Source organism: Hyaena hyaena, unplaced genomic scaffold, assembly GCF_003009895.1.
Source record: "Hyaena hyaena isolate Hyena2069 unplaced genomic scaffold, ASM300989v1 scaffold_214, whole genome shotgun sequence".
Taxonomy (NCBI): Eukaryota; Metazoa; Chordata; class Mammalia; order Carnivora; family Hyaenidae; genus Hyaena; species Hyaena hyaena.
In genome coordinates, this window is record NW_024080842.1 from 2,206,131 (window position 1) to 2,226,936 (window position 20,806).

The 20,806-nt window shown below is 37.3% G+C and overlaps 1 protein-coding gene and 1 pseudogene across 7 annotated transcripts in view; both read left to right on the forward strand.

The window, feature by feature from the left end:
- Positions 1 to 20,806, forward strand: part of CDKL3 (cyclin dependent kinase like 3) — a 117,896-nt gene that overhangs the window by 5,717 nt on the left and 91,373 nt on the right. For 6 of the 7 annotated variants that reach the window (XM_039242282.1, XM_039242283.1, XM_039242277.1 and 3 more), the window contains exons 3-4: positions 3,592 to 3,786; positions 17,010 to 17,188. In XM_039242282.1, the coding sequence (XP_039098213.1) occupies positions 3,592 to 3,786; positions 17,010 to 17,188 (374 nt within the window). The remainder of the gene's footprint in view (positions 1 to 3,591; positions 3,787 to 17,009; positions 17,189 to 20,806) is intronic. The other variant, XM_039242284.1, reaches the window with a different exon arrangement.
- Positions 12,390 to 12,874, forward strand: LOC120238511 (annotated as a pseudogene).

A 20,806-nucleotide genomic window follows, 5' to 3' on the forward strand; every position in this document is an offset into this window, starting at 1 on the left:
TCATTATGGTTTTGATTTGCATTTCCCTGATGATTACTCATATTGACCATCTTTTATGTGCCTGTTGGCCAATGTCTTCTATGGAAAAATGTCTATTCAAGTCCTTTGCCCATTTTTAAATAGTATTATGTTTTTACTTTAGAGTTGTGTAAGTTCTTTATATATGGTGGATATTAACCCCTTATTGGGTACATCTTTTGTAAGTATCTTCTCCCTTTCACTAGGTTGCCTTTTTGTTTTGTTGCTAGTTTCCTTTGCTGTGCAAAAGCTTTTTATTTTGGTGTAGTCCAATTTATCTTTCCTTTTGTTTCCCTTGCCTGAGGAGGTAGATTCATAAACATGTTGCTAAGGGGGACTCTCTAAGAGATTACTGCTTAATGTTTCCTTTTAGAATTTTATGGTTTCAGGTCTCACAGTTAGGTCTTTAATGCATTTTGAGTTTATTTTTATGTATGGTGTTAAAAGTGGTGCAGTTTCAATTTTTTGCTACATAACTGTCCATTTTTCCCAGTACTATCTATTGAAAAGATTGTCTTCACCGGATTGTACATTCTTGCCTCCTTTGTTGTCAATTAATTGACCATACAGGTATGTTCTTTTCTATTGATCTGTATGTCATTTTTTTGTGCCACTTCCATTTATCTGTGTGTTTCATTGATCCTGCGTCCTGTTCTCTTGATTTATGTATCTTTTTTTTGTACCCATACCATATGGTTTTGATATTCTAGCTTTGTAGTATATCTTGAAATCTGAGACTGTGATGCTTCCAGGTTTGTTCAACTTTCTCAAGGTTGCTTTGCCTATTTGAGGTCTTCTGTGATTCTATACAAATTTTAGGATTATTTGTACTAGCCGTTTGAAATTCTTTCTTTGTAAACCTATATTAGATATGATGGATAATTTTTTTATTTTTTATGTTTTTTAAAGTTTATTTTTTTATTTTTGAGAGAGAGAGAGTGCACACAAGTGTACACACAAGCAAGGAAGGGGCAGAGAGAGGGGGAGAGAGTAAACCTAAGCAGACTCCACACTGTCAGCACTGAGCCTGATGCAGGGCTCGATCTCACAAAGTGTGAGATCATGACCTGAGCTGAAATCAAGAGTAGGATGCTTAACCAACTGAGCCACTGAGGCATCTCAATTTGCTTTTTAAGCAGAATAAGTATTTTGGGCATCTGTACATGTATAGATTGTTGAAGTGCTCTGTTTCTAGAAAATGGAAAGCAAAGAAAGTCAGTAAAGATGTCGTGATTTGTGAGTTGCTAGTACTATTCCTGATGACCTAAAACATAGTAATAATGTAAGGCAATTGTTGTATATTGTAAGTGAAAATCTGATCAGAAGGAGATCTTTTCATGGGCAATATCTTTTGGTCTTTCTTCAACTCTGTTACATTTAAGGTTTTTTTGTTTTGTTTTGTTTTTTTTTTTTTTTTTTTACTTTATCATTTTGTGAAAACAACCAATATGTGGCAAGAACACAAAGATAAATTTGAAAATGTACTTTATTATTATCATGCAAACTGTGTTGAGATACCTTAGCTATTTATTTTCATTGGCTTCTTTCTTTCTTTTTTTTTGAAAACATTTTTTTATTCATTGGTTTATTTCTTACAGAAGTTTTAGTTTGATCTTATCTAATTCAGGAAGATAGTTCTTGGATTAGTTCACATTTTTAGCCTAAAAAGATTGCCATAGTGACTTACATATTTGAATTAAATTTTTTCTTCTAGAATTTTGTTAAATAAATTATGTCGAGAGTCATTAGTGATAATATCTGTAGAAAAGTTATCTGATAATGAAGGAAAAACATAAAGCAAACCATTTGAAAAGTGGCAATGGAGCATTTATAGGAGTTTCAAGGTTTATCTGAGAAAACACCTGATTCCTTACCCTGGGTAGATCTTCTGTAGTGCTTATTAACTCACATTAACTCTTTGTTGCTTTTGCCTTTAAAATAAAGACTGGATGGGGAACCAGTAGTTTTCCTTACTTGAAGGATTGGTAGAGTAGTGTCCAAAAGCAGCCAATTGTTTCTGCTACCGCCAGCATGGTGTCACTGCAGCATTCTGACATCTTGCCAATCAGGGAAATTGGGAGCAAAAATAGGAAGGGAATCTGGCATTATATTCTGGCATGTTTTTCTTTAGGTCATATTTTAAGGACTTTGGTCTATGTGTTAGTGCAGATAAGTTAAAAAATTGATATTGTGCCTTTAGAATAAAGGCAAATATTTTTTCATAAAAGCATAGTTTTCTAATGAATCTAACTTTGAAAATAGATATCTCAATTAAAACTATTTTTTAAGTTTATTTATTTATTTTGAAAGAGAGCAAGTGTGAGCAGGGAGGGGCAGAGAGAGAGAGAGAGAGAATCAGAAGCAGGCTCCACGCACTGTCAGCACGGAGCACAGTGTAGGGCTAGATCTCATTGAAACACAAGATCATGACCTGAGAAATCAAGAGTCTGCTCAGGTACCTCTGTAGCTCTCAATGTTTAGCCAAATGAATAAACGTTTTTGGTAATTTGAAAATGTTAAATATTTGAGACTATTTGGTAATAATTCGGTGTGTTGAAAACTAAAGTAAGCAGCATAAAACATGGAGCCTTATTTGTTTTCTAAGCTGGTATATGCCATTTTTGCCCTTTGGAAGTTATTTTACCAGTGATTGTTACTTAGTTTAAAAGATGCTTTATTGCTTAATAGCATGTTATAGACAGTGAACAAAAAGATATCCACAAATAATGGTATATTTTTATAAAGTTTGTACAGCTATAAATTGTTTTTTCACATATCTGAAATGGTTCTAGATATTTTGATTTTTAGTACAATTAATTTATACTGTCTACTTGGAACTTAATGTTTTACTTTTGAGAGTTTAGGATCAAACTCTCAAAAGAAAATTTCTGTGAATTCATATCACATACTGAGTGGCATTGAAATCCATGCTCACTGGAAAATGTAAGAACATTTTAAATTTCAGATGTTAATTTTAACTACAAACCAATTTAAAGGATAGAAAGATCTGTTTTAGCAGATACCAAGTTGTATTATGGTACATTAACTTTAAGTTATTTTAATAAGTCAAATGCCAACCTCAGATAAGGCAAAACATGTCCCCTTGTTTTATATATATTAATTAAGAAATAGTTGAGCATTTTTAGGTTTATTTTTTGAGTAATCTGTACACCTAATGTGGGGCTCCAACTCAAGACTGTGAGCTCAAGAGTTGCGTGTTCTTCCGAGTAAACCAGACAGGTGCCCTGAGTTTAGCATTTAAAAAAATAGATATGTAAGCAAATAAATTGGAAGTTTTCTATTGAAATGCATGGAATAAAAGAAGCTAAGAATATTTTTGCTTTATAAGATTATATGGGTCTTGGGTCACCTGGGTAGCTCAGTTGTTTAAGTAAGCATTTGACTCTTGATTTCAGCTCAGGTCATGATCTCCCTCCCTCTCTGCCCATCCTCTACTTGTATGAGCACTCTCTCCCAAAATAAATAAATAAACTTTAAAATTATATAAGTGTTTTATGTACAAATTACTGTGCATGTAATAATTTATTAAAAATATGTTTCTTTTCTCAATAGCAATTTCATCATGAAAACCTGGTCAATCTGATTGAAGTTTTTAGACAGAAAAAGAAAATTCATTTGGTGTTTGAATTTATTGACCACACAGTATTAGATGAGTTACAACATTATTGTCATGGACTAGAGAGTAAACGACTTAGAAAATACCTGTTCCAGATCCTTCGAGCAATTGAATATCTTCACAATAATAATGTAAGTGCTTCAGAGTAAGCCAAACTATAGGCTGTATATGAATTATAAGTGCCCTTTATGAAGGCTTAACATTTATTTTCCTGTACAATAGTAATTGAATTGGGGTCACTGCCTTATAGTTTAGATACAGAATTGTAAAACATTGACTACACAATAATAAAACTATAACAATAGGGCACACCAAGTTGGGATACTAAAGGAGGGATCAGTAATTTGGTAAGGAAGAATCAATAGTCAATTGAGACACCTTTTATTGGGGAAAGTACATTAAAATGTCAGGCTGGCTCAAATGAAGGGATGTTTGGAGGTAGAAACTGGAAACTGGGACAGGGTAATGGCAAATGAATGTTAATGTCTTTAGGGAAAGAAAGCAAAAATAAAGTGGCTAAGAGGTATGGAGCCTTGTTTAACATGAAAAAATCAAGGCAGGAAAGATCAACTGTTCTGATTTTTAATGTTGCCTTTAGCATTGCCTAGTAAGTGTTTAGCTCAGCAGGTTGTTGTTGTTGTTGTTTATTTATTTTGAGAACGATGGAGACAGCGCAAGCCCAGGAAGGATAGAGAGAGAGGAAGAGAGAGAGCATTTCAAGCAGACTCCACAGATGTCAGCGCACAGCCCAATGTGGGGCTCAATCTCATGAACCCTTAAATCATAACCTGAGAGGAAACTAAGAGTCTCATAGTCAGCTGACTGTGCCACCCAGGTGTCCTGAGCTCAGCAGGTGTTTGTGGAGTTTTTTGTTCCCAACTTGAGCTTTACTTTCTGGAAAGTTAGATATATATTCAGTAAGAGCCTTAAAATATAGTCATATTAGTAATTGATATAGATACAGTATCTATATATCCTAGGCTTTTTTGGATATTTTAATTTCTTTTTAAAAATTTTTTTTTAAATCTTTTTTTGGTTTTACACATATTTTTTTTTTAATTTTTTTTTAATGTTTTTTTATTTATTTCTAGGAGAGAGAGAGACAGCGTGAGCAGGGGAGGGTCAGAGAGAGAGGGAGTCACAGACTGAAACAGGCTCCAGGCTCTGAGCTGGCAGTCAGCACAGAGCCCGACGCGGGGCCCGAACCCACGAACCGCGAGATCATGACCTAAGTGAAAGTCGGACGCTTAACCGACTAAGCCACCCAGGTGCCCCTTTTTAAAAATTTTTTTAAACATTTATTTTTGAGAGACAGAGGGAGACAGAGCATGAGTAGGGAAGGGCAGAGAGAGAGAGGGAGACACAGAATCTGAAGCAGGCTCCAGGCTCGGAGCTGTCAGCACAGAGCCAGATGCAGGGCTCAAACTCACAAACCGTGAAATCATGACCTTAGTTGAAGTCAAATCCTCAACTGACTGAGCCACCCAGGGGCCCCTTGGATATCTTTATTTCTAATTTTCTGTCTTGCTAATAGTATATCTCACTTTACAGTTTTGAAAAATGTGCTTGTGATAGCAACTGGAATTCAGACTATAATCTCCTTGCCAGCTGGATCCTTGGGGAGGCAGTATAATGTAACAGTTAAGAGCACAGTCTGTGGAATCAGACTGTGTTAGGATTTCACCCACCAGTTCTGCTATGGATAACAACACAACTTGTACAGTTCACAGCTCACTGTCGTAGTGAGGCTGCAGCTCCATTACCCGCTGGTCCCAGGAAAGTTATCTAACCTCTCTGAGCCTCATCCTCCTCATCTGTAAAATGCTTCTATAGTAATACATCACAGATTTTTTTTATAAAGGTCAAATTAGGTAGTACGTATAAAGTATTTAGCACTGTGTCAAGCATATTTTAAGTGCTTAATAAGTAGTGCTGGTAAGGAGTCAGGAATCGTATTATCTGTATCCCTATAGTGCCCTATCTGTTTAAAATGTTTCTTGATTTAAGGGAGACCAGTATGGGCTCTGAGTCCTCTGAGTAGAGGACTTCAAAGAGGAAGTAAAACTTAAGGAAGTAGAACTTGGAATTGTAGCTAGGATTTCACTGGAAGCAAAGAAGACATAAATTCATATGGGGTGTAACTATGAGAAGAGTGGCAGGCCTGAGCAGGGGACTTCAGAGAGGGGCGATAAGTAAGCTCTGCGTAGACTGGGTAAAACGTGATAAGCTGGCACAGGTGCCCTGGGGAGAGGTTTCCACAGTCCTGAGATTCATCCTCAAAGAGTTTGGACTTTTTCCTGAGGATACTGGGGAACCATGGAAGGGTTTTAAGCCTGGCTGTAACAGGATTCAAACAAAACCTAAGCTTATTTTCGCAAGTGTAGAGGATAAGTATGGGTAGAAGCAGATCAGGTGAGAGACTATTGTGGCAATCCAGGTATGAAATGGTGAGGGCTTGGAATAGGAAGGGGAGGGATGGCAAAGGGAGAGAATGGAAAGACTTCAAAAGAGATATGAGGGGCGCCTGGGTGGCTCGGTTAGTCAAGCGTCCTACTCTTGATTTTGGCTCAGGTCATGATCTCACAGTTTGTGAGATCAAGGCCTGTTATGGGCTTTGTGCTGTCAGCACCGGCTCCTTTTTGGATTCTCTCTCTCTGCCCCTCCCCTGTTAACAATTGCGCTCTCAAAAACAAAACAAAACAAAACAAAAGAGAGAAATGATGAGATGTGGGGACTAAGTAAATATGAGAGGGATGCGAATAAAATAAGTCAAAGGTAATTACAAGGTTTTTAATTTGAGAGCAGGAGAATTTTGTTACCATTGATAGTAACTGGTTTTTTTTTAGAAGAGGGAATTGCTTTTAGAAATATTGATATATTTTAAGAGACAGTGAGAATTTCTAAGTAAAAATAGCAGTTGACCAATTATTTAACATGGCCATTCTAGGAAGTTGTCAGAACTGGGTATCTCTGGGATTCAGGAATCTTCCTCTTATAGACTATGGTTGAAGAGGTAAGGATGGGTTATTCTCCAAGGGACAGAAAGAAACAGTCCTCAGCACTGCGTATGGAAGAATATCCATGGTTTGTGAGGGCAGCAGAGAAAAAGACCCAGGCAGAAGCACCTAAATTCTTTTATTCTCTTGGTTTTAATAGGACCTGAAGTAAAATTACCCCATCTCTCACCTCACAGAATATTCTAAAATTAGTAACCCTGGAGAATTAAGGCAGCCATGAGTGGAGTGGCTCGTTAGAATATTATTATGCTTATTATCTGGATATCTGGAGTCTGGCCTTGATATAAGATTATCTTCATGTTGACAAAAATCAAGAAGAAAACTTTCTTTTCCTATTATCTCCAAATTTCGGGTGAATGGGTTTTTATATAACTGAAATGTCTGAGATATTGTTTACCGTGATACCCCACATTACTTTTTCTTTTAATGTTTATTTATTTTGAGAGAGAGAAAGAGCAAGGCAGGGGCAGAGAGAGCCGGGGAGAGAGAATCCCAAGCAAGGTCAGCACTGTTAGCACAGAAACCCAGCACGGGGCTCAGTCTCATAAGCTGTGAGATCATGATCTGAGCCAAAATCAAGAGTAGGATGCTTAACTGACTGAGCCGCCCAGGCATCTGCCATGTTACTTTTAATAAGAACTTTTGAAGTCAGATATAGTTCACTACCAGAAAAGTTTTTTATCTCCAGAAGTACTCGTTTACCTTCTTTTTAATTTTGAAAATATGTTTTCTATATTGGCTTTTAGGCAACTTAAACAAAAATTTACTCTTCACTTGCAATAACTATTTTTTTAATGTCTTTTATTTATTTTTGAGAGTCAGAGAGAGGCAGCGCAAGCAGGGGAGGGTCAGAGAGAGAGAGGGAGACACAGTATCCCAAGACAGCCTTCAGGCTCTGAGCTGGCTGTTAGCACAGAGCCCGACGTGGGGCTTGAACCCACGAACCGTGAGATCATGACCTGAGCCAAAGTCGGACACTTAATCGACTGAGCCACTCAGATGCCCCTTGCAATAATTATTTAATTATCTTTTTCATTCTGGTTGTTTTTTATGATTTAAAATTTTGATCTGCTTAATAGTATAAGCCTCTTATACCTGAAACAAGTGTAACTCTGTGTGTCAACTTATACTTACATAAAAAATTTTAAAAATATATTATAAAATATCCAAACTATGTAGCATGAGATTATGTGCTGTTTGTGCTGACATGCATCGCTGGTCTCCCACTATCAAACACACAAATGAGAGTTCCCTGTGTCCACCTTTAATGGAAGCAAGTGTGTTGTCATGTAACTTCAGCTAATTATTTTAGAGGAAATGAGTCTGACAGATTAAAACTGTAAACAACAATACATCTTATGCTAGTATTCCATTATAATAATTTTTTAAAACTCTAAGTTTTAGAATTCATGTGATAACCCAAACTGCTTATTATTTACTTACAGAGAAAACACCATACTGTGCACAAAGTTGTAAACTTCATGCATGTCAAAACAATTCCTCAAAGATAATACGTGTCCTACAAGCTTGTGAACCAATGTTAAGTGATATGTGAACAGCTTGTTAATTCTAAATGAATAAAGTTTTGTGAATCTTGGAAAAAATATAGAAGTTTCTTTAAAACCATTTTGGAAGCAAAGTGTAAATGTGAATATTTGGCCACTTATGGGGAAGAAATGGTTATTTATTCCCTCATTTATTTATGTGATAAATATTTATTGATCATCTTCCATTAACAGTCATTGATTGTAGTGGGAGCTGAGGATGGAGCCTTGAGGAAAAGACTTAGCTCCTACCCATATGGAGCTTCTTAAATTTTATTCAGTTTCCAGTAACTTTTATGAATTATGATACTTTTGACTAATACCTAAGCACTGTCAATCTTTCTTACCCCACCCCACCTCCTACTCTGCAAAGTTCTGTTTTCCTAAATTTAGGCCACTTGTGCTTAGTTTCTTTTTTTTAATTTTTAAAAATTGTTTTATTTATTTTTTGAGAGAGGGAACGTAAGTGGGGGAAGGGCAGAGAGAGAGAGAGAGAGAGAGAGAGGGAGGGAGGAAGGGAGGGAGAGACAGACAGAGGATTCGAGACGGACTCTGTGCTGACAGCCTGACAGCAGTGACCCTGATGTAGGGCTGGAACTCAGGAACTGCAAGATCATGACCTGAGCCAAAGTCAGACACTTAACCGACTGAGCCTCTCAGGTGCCCCTGCATAGTTTTCTTAACTCAGCTTTGGATTTTAACTCCTAGTTTTCCAAAGAAGAAATTAGTGTTATTTGAATAATGTTATTGTTAGCATTTTAATATTATTTAATATGTTTTAATAATATTTTACTACACGAGCTTCATCTGTTTTGTTTTCTGAAGTATTTTAAATTACTGGTACTGGTGCCTGTCACTTTATCTCTAAATATATCACTATGTATCTCTTTAAAAAGGCATATTTTCCTATGTAAGTTCAGAATTATGACATCTACACAATTAACAATAATTCCTTAATATCATCTAATACTAAACTTATGTTAAAATGTAAGTGTTCCTAAATGTCTTTTAAAGTGATTTCTTAAGATCGGGATTCATTCAAGGATTCCATTTGTATTTTAGGGCATAAGGGATTTCCCAGTCTTTTGGTCTACCTCAGGCATCTTTATTCAGCCTTTTTTGGGAAGCTACTGGCTTTTTTATCATATGTACTTTAGCATTTAATTGTATAACATTCACCTGGAAAGTTTATCAAATTGAAGTTCTGGATGACTTAAAACCAGGTTTTCTGGGGTGCCTGGGTGACTCAGTCAGTTAAGCATCTGACTTTGGCTCTGGTCATGATCTCACAGTTCGTGGGTTCGAGCCCCGCGTCAGGCTCTGTGCTGACAGCTCAGAGCCAAGAGCCTGCTTTGGATTCTGTGTCTCCCTCTCTCTCTGACCCTCCCCTGCTCATGCTGTCTCTCTGTCTTTCTCTCTCAGAAATAAATAAAACATTTTAAAAAAGAAAAAAAAAAAGAAGAATTAAAAAAACCCACAACAACCAGGTTTTCTGAGGCTGTTAGATGATAGGGAAATTAGAACTCTCTCCTCAGGTGAGTGTTAACATTTAAGCACATAGAGCTGTATAAACAGAAGTATTAAAATCAGAGTTTTAGGGGCACCTAAATAACAACTAACACCTAGGGGCACCTAACAACTGAGTGTCTTGGTTGGTTAAGCATCCAGCTTCAGCTCAGGTCATGATCTTACAGTTGGTGGGTTCAAGGCCCACATTGAGCTCTCTGTGGTTAGAGCGGAGCCTCTTTGGGTCCTCTGTCCCCCACCTCTCTTTCTATCCTCCACATGTTGTCTCCCTCAAAAATAAACACTGAAAAAAGTTTTATTAGGGGCGCCTGGGTGGTTCAGTCTTGATTTCGGCTCAAGTCATGATCTGACAATTCATGAGTTTGAGCCCCATTTCAGGCTCTGCACTGAGAGCACAGAGCATCCTTGAGCTTCTCTCTCCCTCTCTCTCTCTGCCCCTCCCCTGGTTGGTCTCTCTTTCAATCTCAAAATAAACAAACACTTGAAAAAATAAATAAAAATACTTTTTTAAGTTTTAAAAAGTTTTAAAAATTTCTTCATATTCCATTTAGCATATAGTATAATATTCGTTTCAGGTGATAAATCAGATTTCAATGTGGAGTTTTATGTAGTTCTGGTACATTCCACTACAAAGTAAAGAAGCAAACTCTTTGTTTGAATCCTAGGTCTGAGTGTTCACACTATGTACAAAAACTAAATCTAAATGGATCAAAGACCTAAGTATAAGAGGGAAAACTATAAAAGTCTTACAAGAAAATGTAGGTGAAAATCTGTGACCATTTATTAGTTGAGAGGTTTTTTCTTTTTTTAAGATTTATTATTAATCTCTACAACCAGCGTGATGCGTGAACCTACTGTCCTGAGATCAAGAGCTGCATGCTTTACCATCTGAGCCAGCCAGGCACGTCAAGTCAATGGTTCTTTAGATATACATCAAAAGCAAAAGCAATTAAAGAAAAAAATAGGTAAATTGAATTTCATCAAAATTAAAAATTTTTGCACATCGAAGGCCACTATCAAGAAAGTAAAAAGTTCAGAGGCTCTTGGGTGGCTCAGTCAGTTAAGTGTCTGACTTGGGCTCAGGTCATGATCTCATGCATGATGTCATGGTCCATGAGTTCAAGCCCCATATTAGGCTCTCTGCTGTTAGCACAGAGCCTACTTCAGATCCTCTGTCCCCTGCTTGCAAGTGCGCATGCTCTCTCTCTCAAAAATAAACATTAAAAAAAAAAAATAAGTTCGCAGAATGGGAGAAAATATTTGCAAATTGTATATCTGATAAGTATCCAGGATATGTAAAATACATATAAATAAAGACAATGCAATTTAAATGTGGGCAAAGGACTTGGATTGACATTTTTTAAAGATACATAAATGGCTGATGGCACATGAAATGATGCCCAATATCATTAGTCATTATGAAAATACAAATCAAAATTACAATGGGAAATCACACTCACCAGGCTGGCTGTAATTTGAAAAGCAGACAATGATGAATGTTGGTGAGGAAGTAGAGAAACTGGAGCCTTCATACACTGCTGGTTGTAATGTAAAATGGTGCGGATGGTATGGAAAACAGTTTGGCAATTCCACCAAAAGTTAAATATAGAATTACCATATGACCTAACAATTCTCCTCCTAGGTATCTACACAATAGAATTGAAAACATGTGTTCACATAAAAACTTGCACAAGAATATTCATAGCAGCATTATTCATAATACCTAAAAAGTAGAAACAATTCAAATATATATCAGCCTGATGAATGAATAAACAAATGAGGAATATCCATACAATGAATTATATTCATCCATAAAAAGAATTAAGTACTGATATATGCTACACCATGAATGCACCTTGAAACTTCATGTTAAATGAAGAAATTCAGATGTTAAAAACCATACAGCATAAATTCCATTAAAATGAAATATCCAGAACTGGCAAATTCACATTCGCATATCTTCTTTGAAGAAATGTTTATTTGAGTCCTTTACTCATTTTTATTTTTTTTAACTTTTTTTAATGTTTATTTTTGAGAGAGATAACATGAGCAGACAGAAGGAGTTGAGCACAGAGGATCTGAAGTGGGCTCATGCTGACAGCAGTGAGCCCAATGTGGGGCTTGAACTCACGAATTGTGAGATCGCAGCTGGAGCCAAAATCCAGCACTCAACCAACTGGACCACCCAGGTGTCTGCTTTACTAATTTTTAACTGGACTATTTGTCTTTTTATTGTTGAGTTTTATTTTATATATTTTGGATACTAGATACTTATCAGGTATAGAATTTGCAAATATTTTCTCCTATGAGTTGTCTCTCTGCTTTCTTTTTAGTATTCTAATTATAGTGTGCTAATTATTTCTGACCAAGGCCCCAGAAGATGGGCTTTTTGCACTGGGCAAGCTCCACATTTTATCAAATAAATGCAAGGCTTCTAGTGGGATTTTTAGTGACTTGTCAGACAGGGAAAATAATGACAGTTACCTGGGAAAGGAGGCTTGGAGGAGATACAACACTGTCCTTTCTATGATGGCTGCTAGGCTTCTGGTTTTCACCATGATTCTGGGGACTGCTGGTTTACAAAGGTACCAGGAGCTAGAAAGAAGAAAGTAAAATAAGGCCAGTTAAGAATACTATATGGGAGCTTCCTTTTTGTCCGACATCTTAGCGAGGTTGCAGGGGTGGCCGCTGCTCTCTGAGCTTAGCTATGCCGCCCAAGGACGATAAGAAGAAGAAAGATGCCGGGAAATCGGCCAAAAAAGACAAAGATCCAGTGAATAAATCTGGAGGCAAGGCCAAAAAGAAGAAGTGGTCCAAAGGCAAAGTTCGCGACAAGCTCAATAACCTGGTCTTGTTTGACAAAGCAACATACGACAAACTCTGTAAGGAAGTTCCCAATTATAAGCTTATAACTCCAGCTGTTGTTTCTGAGAGACTGAGATTCGAGGTTCCCTGGCCAGGGCAGCGCTTCAGGAGCTCCTTAGTAAAGGACTTATTAAACTGGTTTCAAAGCACAGAGCCCAAGTAATTTACACCAGAAACACCAAGGGTGGAGATGCCCCAGCTGCCGGTGAAGATGCATGAACAGATCCCACCAACTGTACATTTTGGAAAATAAAACTTTATTAAATAAAAAAAAAAAAACTATATGGGAAGCAGTGACTGGCTCGCTCCATCAGTAGAGCCTATGACTCTTGATCTTGGGGGTAATGAGTTCAAGCCCCATGTTGGGTGTAGAGCTTACATAAAAAAGAAATACCATATATGTCATAGGTTTTATGCTTTAACTTTTTAAAGAAATTGTCAAACTGTTTTCCAAAGTGTCTGTATCATTTTACATCTCCACCAACAATATACTTCCTCCCCAATATTTGTCATTTGTAATTTTTTAAAAATTTTATTAATTTTAAAAATTTACATCCAAGTTAGCATATAGTGCTTTTTAAATTAATTTTTTGTTTTGTTATTTGTCATTTTGATTGAGGCCATTCTAGTGGGTGTGAAATGGTGCCTTTTTTTTGAGAAGTAAAATTGTCTTTATTTACAGATGATATGATCACCTATATAGAAAATCCTATGGAATATACAGTAAAATTAAGAGAACTAATTTGTAAATTTATCAAGGTTGTGGGATATAAGATCTATATACCAAAATTAATTATATTTCTATATGTTGGCAATCAACAATCAGAAATTGAAATAAAGAATATCATGAGGCACCTGGGTGGCTCAGTCAGTTGAGCGTCTGACTTCAGCTCAGGTCATGATCTCATAGTTTGCAGATTCAAGACCCGCATCGGGCTCTGTCCTGACAGCTCAGAGCCTAGAGCCTGCCTTCGGATTCTGTGTCTCCCTTTCTGCTCCTCCCCCAGTCATACTCTGTCTCTCTCTCTCCTTCAGAAATAAACATTAAACAAAAATAAAAAATAAAAAGAATACCATTAAATAGAGGCACCTGGCTGGTTCTGTCAGTGGAGCCTGGAGACTCTTCATCTCAGGGTTGTAAGTTCATGCCCTGAGTTGGGTGTAGAGATTACTTACAGATAAAATCTTAAAAATATATACCATTAAACAGCTTCAAAAATATGAAAGAGTTAGAATCTGACAACAGATATACAAGATCTATAAGCTGAATATTACTAAAGATTGAGAGAAATTAAAGAAGACCTAAACAAATAGAAATTTATGGAGGTCACAGTGTGATAGTGGAAGGCCAAGGAGGATGCAGTCAAACACAGGTTTTAAAAATAGGGATTTAGAGTGTGTGTGGTTCTCAATGATAACAAAATTACACATGTTGTCATGGTATTAGTTGTTGAATAGAATGAAAATATTAGGGTATTGACTGCGTGGATCTTTCTGCTTCATTTTTAATTTTAATTTTTTTTTATTTTTGAGACAGAGACAGAGCACAAGTGGGGGAGGGGCAGAGAGAGAGGGAGACACAGAATCTGAAACAGACACAGAATCTGAGCTTTCAGCACAGAACCCGATGTGGGACTTAACCCACGAACTATGAGATCATGACCTGAGCCTAAGTTGGACACTTAACCTACTGAGCCACCCAGGTGCCCCTCTGCTTTGTTTTTAAAAGACTGAGGAGGTGGATGTCTGGTGGGCAGAATATGGGAAGTGGTATCTTAATGTGCTTTTCCACATCAGCTTTTCTCATGTTATATCCTTAGATCTTGGCATAGCGCTTAGCATGTACTAGTCATTCAAAAAAGATGTAGAAATAAAAAAGGATTAGTATAGGGTGCCTGGGTGGCTCAGTTAGTTAAGCATCTGACTCTTGATTTCAACTCACTGTTGGTGAGACTGAGCCCCGCATGGGGCTTTGTGCCGAGAGCATGGAGCCTGCTTTGGATTCTGTCTCTCCCTCTCTCTTCCCCTCCCCCACCGACAAATGAATAAACTTTAACAAAGGATTAATATAGTTTTGTAGATGGCACATTTAAGGTGACTCATTACTCCAAGTTAATGTTTTAGCCACTTAAGGAGGGAGACTGTGGGAGAACAAGAGCAAATCCCAAAGGCTTATAGCAGTGAGTCGTATAAACAAGGAAAGATCCCAGATATCTGTCACTGAGATATTTTCACTGGTGCTATGATACTTTGTTAGTGATGAGAATATGTTTCATTCATAAGGTTTTTAAATGCTTTCTTTGCTTTAGGCACTGTACTGGTCCCTGGGGATATAGCTTGAATAAGACAGACATCTTGCCTCATGGCATTTACAGTCTAGCGGGAGTTACAGGCAACTAATCATATAACATGACAAATAATGTAATGGGGGAAGTAAAGAATGATGTGAGAACACATGTTGGCAATCAACAATGAGAAATTGAAATAAAAAATATCATTAAATAGGGGCACCTGGCTGGCTCAGTCATTGGAGCCTGTCACTCTTGATCTCGAGGTTGTAAGTTCAACCCCCAGGTTGGATATAGAGATTACTTAAATACTAATATAAATTTATATTGCTATATGAATATCTAAGCTATGACCTAAGGAAATAGATGGCCAGGCAAAGTGTTCTAGGCAGTTGGAACAGCATCAGCAAATGCACAGAGATGAGACAAACCTTGGAAAACTGGGAAACTAATTCTACAGGCTAGGGAAGGGAGGACCAAACTCTAGAGGGCATTATAAGCCATTTTAAGGAGTTTCAAGTTTGTTCTGTGGATGGGAAATCCTTGGAGAATGTTAAGCAGAGAAGTGACATGATTACACATGTACTTTTTTTAAGGTTTATTTTTTTTTTAGTAATTACTACACCCATGACTCGAACCCATGACCCTCAGACCAAGAATCACATGCTCTTCCCACTGAGCCAGCCAGGTGCCCCACGCATGTGATTTTTTTTTATTTTATTTTTTTAATAGTTTATTGTCAAGTTCGTTTCCATATAACACCCAGTGCTTCCACACATGTGATTTTAAAATAGTATGTGAGGGCAACTGGATGGCTCAGTTGAGTGTCTGGCTCTTAATTTCGGCTTAGGTCATGATCCCAGGGTCATGGGTTCGAGCCCTGCACAACATAGAGCCTGCTTGAGATTCTCTCTCTGTCTCTGTCTCTGTCTCTCTCCGCCCCCCCCCCCCCCCCGCCCCGCTCCTCTCCCCTGCTCATGATCTTTCTCTCTAAAATAAAATAAAAAGTACTGTGACTGGATTGGAGGGGATCAGAATGAATTCAGGGAGACCAACTAGCAATGTAGCAATTTTGGTGAGAGAGTTGAGGGGACTTGAACTAAGTATAGAAGTAAATATGGGAGCTGAAGGAGAAAAATACTTTGGTTTCTGACTTGAGCCGTGGGGTAATATTTGTTTCATCTGCGGAACTAAAGGACTGTTGAAAACAAATAGGTTTCAGGGAGAAAATGAAGCATTCAGTTTTGGATTTGGTAAGTTTGAGGGATGTATGGGTCAACCTTGTCAGACTTCTTGGAGACTTTCACTCCTTGTGGAAATCAGGAGACATATCTTGGTTAGAAATAGAAATTTGGAAATCATCAGTATATTGCTAGCTACTAAGCTAGAAGTGTAGATGAGACTGAGATGGACCAGCCAATAGGTGGGAAGAAAGCCAAGAGAATATGGTGTCTCCATGATAAATAAAGTAAAAAAACCAGTGAGTAGATGTGATTGCCCAGGGAATGCAATGTATGAGAAAAGAAAGCCCGAGACCAGAATCCTACATTTAAGAGACGAATAGAGAAAGAGGAACTGCCACTAAAATGGAAGGGACTGGGAGAATTATAGGTCCTAGAAATCAGGAAGGGAGGAGTAGTTGGCAACATTTTTACTCTAAGGTATCAAATAAGATATGTATTGAGAGATTTAGGGCAATCTGATAGAATGTGGGAACAAATGACTGTATTACTTTAAGGAATAAATGAGTGATAAGAAAGAAAGACTTAGTAATGATAATACCTTGAAGAGTTTTAGCTGTGAAGGAATGAGAGAAGGGGCAGTTGTATCTAGAATGACACAGGTTTAAAGGAAAGTTAACTTGTTTTCTTTTTAGGAATGTGATTTACCTTTTTAGTATTATATCTGTTTTCTTAACTTCATTTCATTTTGAGATGACAAGAATTGAAAATACGTACCTATTTAGCTTTTGCATTGTGCAGTTAATCCTTTGCCTGCAGTAAGAAAATAGCTTTACTGTCTTAGTTAGCTAGAGTATCTCTGTAATTTTTGAGTGATCCTCTAGATAATGAAACTTCATTTTAATGTATTGCATCTTCTGTTTGTTTTTTAGATCATTCATCGAGATATAAAACCTGAGAATATTTTAGTATCCCAGTCAGGAATTACTAAACTCTGTGATTTTGGTTTTGCACGAACTCTAGCAGCTCCTGGGGACATTTATACGGACTATGTGGCCACACGCTGGTATAGAGCTCCAGAATTAGTATTGAAAGATACCTTTTATGGAAAGTACGTATATTTTGGGATCCTGTCTGGCCTTTCCTGGCCATCTCTTTTTTTCGCATTGTGTATCTGTCACCCCTTCTACTGACACCATTGGCCTTCTGCTTCTGGGTTGGAGATAAGAAAGGGATGCCTCTAAACAGTGCAGACAGACCCTGTAGGGAACTGCCCTGCTAGATAATGATGTTACCACGCTTGTCCTGTGCTGCTGAGTGGCTCCAACCCCAGGTGACCTGTGCCGACATCCCTCAGGCTGTATCTGTGCTTGCTTTAAGCTGTGCCCCCACCTTGGCAGAGTTACGCTTTTTTATCTTTAGCCTCTACATTCTGCAAAGATTTCAGAATCATTTACCTCACTCTGCCAATGTTACCATTGGAACTACCAAGTTTCCTCTTTTCCAGAATATGGCACCCTCTTTACAAAGTCTGTTGAATAATTTTTGAATTGTGCTCTTCTAGATACCTTAGAAAGTAGCATCGTCTCAGTCTATCGTGAAGCAGTAGAAACAGTATATGTAATGGCATTCTAATATGTAAATAAGTTCTTGATGTACATAAAGGGACCAAGAGATCCAACTTAATACAAGAACTGACAGTGGGGTAGAAACATGGATAATTCTCACACATTTTTCCTAGAAACCGTTATTGTGTTCTTACAATAATATCTAACTTTAATGAGTATTAACTTCATGGCCAGGAACTGTTCTAAATACTTTACGTACATTAAATAATTTAATTTTCTCTGAGCCGATGTCGGATGCTTAACCAACTGAGCCACCCAGACGCCTCAAATAATTTAATTTTCTCAACAGCCCTGTGATAAGGTGCTGCTGTTATCATCCCCATTTTATTTTATTTAAAAAAAATCTTATAAATGATAATATGGATATTTTATTGAAAACATTTTTTATTTGAAAATAGTTGCGGGGCACCTGGCCAGCTCTGCCATTGGAGCATGCAACTCTTGTTCCCAGGGTTGTGAGTTCAAATCCCATGTTGGGTGTAGACATTACTTAAAAGTAAAATCTTAAAAAAAAAAGAATGAAAATAGTTGACACACAATAGTACATTAGTTTCAGGTGTACAACATAACAATTCAATATCTGTTTATGTCATACTAACCTCACTACAACTGTAGCTACCATTTGTTACCTTAAAATATTAATCATAATATCATTGACTACATTCCCTATGCTGTGCCTTTTATTACCATGACTGAATCATTTTGTGACTGGAAGCCTGTATCTCCTACTCTCCTACACTCATTTTGCCCATCCCCCTTATCATCCCCATTTAAAATAAGAGGATATAAAGCACAGAAAGGTAAACTAATTGGCCCAAGGTCACCCCTGAGTACCTTTTCTTTTTTTTTTTAATTTTTTTTAATGTTTTATTTATTTCTAGGAGAGAGAGAGACAGCGTGAGCAGGGGAGGGTCAGAGAGAGAGGGAGTCACAGACTCTGAAACAGGCTCCAGGCTCTGAGCTGGCAGTCAGCACAGGGCCTGACGCGGGGCTCGAACCCACGAACTGCAAGATCATGACCCAAGCAAAAGTCGGATGCTTAACCGACTAAGCCACCCAGGCGCCCCACCTTTTCTTTTTTTTTTTAAATTTAGTTTTAATGTTTATTTATTTTTGAGAGACAGAGACAGAGCATGAGTGGGGGAGGGGCAGAGAGAGGGAGACGCAGAATCTGAAGCNACTCATTGTCCTAACATACCACTAATAGCACTCTTTTTAATGCCCAAAAGTATTTCAAATCATACCATTCATACCCTTTTGCAGCTAGAGGTTTTCACTGAACACTTTTTAAGTATATATTTATTATTGCCTATAAATCAAAATTATAACAAACTAGCTATATTCTTTTTTTTAAATTTTTTTTTTATTTATTTCTAGGAGAGAGAGAGACAGTGTGAGCAGGGGAGGGTCAGAGAGAGAGGGAGTCACAGACTCTGAAACAGGCTCCAGGCTCTGAGATGGCAGTCAGCACAGAGCCCGACACGGGGCTCGAACCCACGAACCGTGAGATCATGACCTAAGCGAAAGTCGGACGCTTAACCAACTAAGGCACCCAGGCGCCCCACCCTGAATACCTTTTAAACAGTGCTTTCCACTGATCCCTACATACACCATCTCTGTGCCTCAGTTACTTTATCTGTATAATGGAAATAATAATAGGAAGGCTTCATAGGTTTGTGGTGTGGATTAAATAATTTAATGAATGAAAAAGGTTAAAATATAATAAATACTCAGTAAATATAGCTTCCATAAGATCTATGTCCCAGTTTTACCCTCTCTTCATGATATCTTAAATTACTCTTCTCATGCACTCCCTATTCCTAACCCTTGCCCCAAATCATATCCCTTTCTAAATCTTCTTCTTCACTGTGTGTAAATTTGGGGCCAGTTAATATTTAATATGGTCTAGTTCTAGCTCTTTTTAAAAAGAAATGCTTCCTGCTGAAAGGTAGGATCCTCGAGAACAGTTATAATCTCTTGTATTCCACAGAGCCAAAATTGAGGACTTGTACATGGTAAATTAGGTACTTTACATTATGTCTGAAATAAATTTACTAGTGAATCTTTAAAAAAAATTTTTTTATTGTAAAACAACAAAGAGGTGACAGAAAATTCAGCACAACAAATGTATAGTCTTACCACCAGGTCAAAAAATAGAATTTTTGGATGAAAGGATGGATGAAATAGGTGAAGGGAATTAAGAAACACTTATGATGAACAATGAGTAGTGTATAGGATTATTGAATCATATTATATACTTGAAACTAATATAATACTATATTAATTATACTTGAATTAAAAAAAATTTTTTCTGCCTCCCCAAAAGGCTCTTCATGTTCCCTATTCGAATTTTATCACTCTCCCTTGTCCCAAAAGTAACCATGATGTTGTTGACTTTTATTATATTCAGTTCTTTATATTTCTTTATAGTTTTATCTGCTTCCTTAAGTATATCTACTTAGTTTAATCTACCCTTTTGTGATGACAGTTTTTTTTGAGATATGACTCACATACCATAAAATTCACCCAATTCAATTGTACAATTCAAGAGCTCCTGGGTGGCTCAGTCAGTTGAGCTATTCATTTTGGCTCAGGTCATAACTCACGGTTCCTGAGTTCGAACCCCATGTCAGGCTCTGTGCTGACAGCTCAGAGCCTGGAGCCTTTTTTGGATTCTGTGTCTCCCTCTCTCTCTGCCCCTCCCCCACTCATGCTCTGTCTCTGTCTCAAAAATAAATAAACTATAAAAATTTTTTAAAAAATAAATTTTTTAAATAAATGAATGTACAATCCACTGGCTTTTAGTATATTCACAAAGTTGTGCAATCATTACTACATTCAATTTTAAAAAATGTTTATCACCCCAAAAAAGGAACCCTGTATCCATTAGCAGTCACTCTCCATTTCCTGCCAAGTCTTCCAGAACCTAGGCAACCACCAATCTCCTTTCATTCTTTATGGGTTTGCTATTCTGAACATTTCATATAAATGAAATTATGCAATATGTATTTTTTGGGGACTGATTTCTCTCACTTTAAATATTATTTTCAAGGGTAATCCATGTTGTAGCATGTATCAGCATGCATGTAGCATGTAGTTCA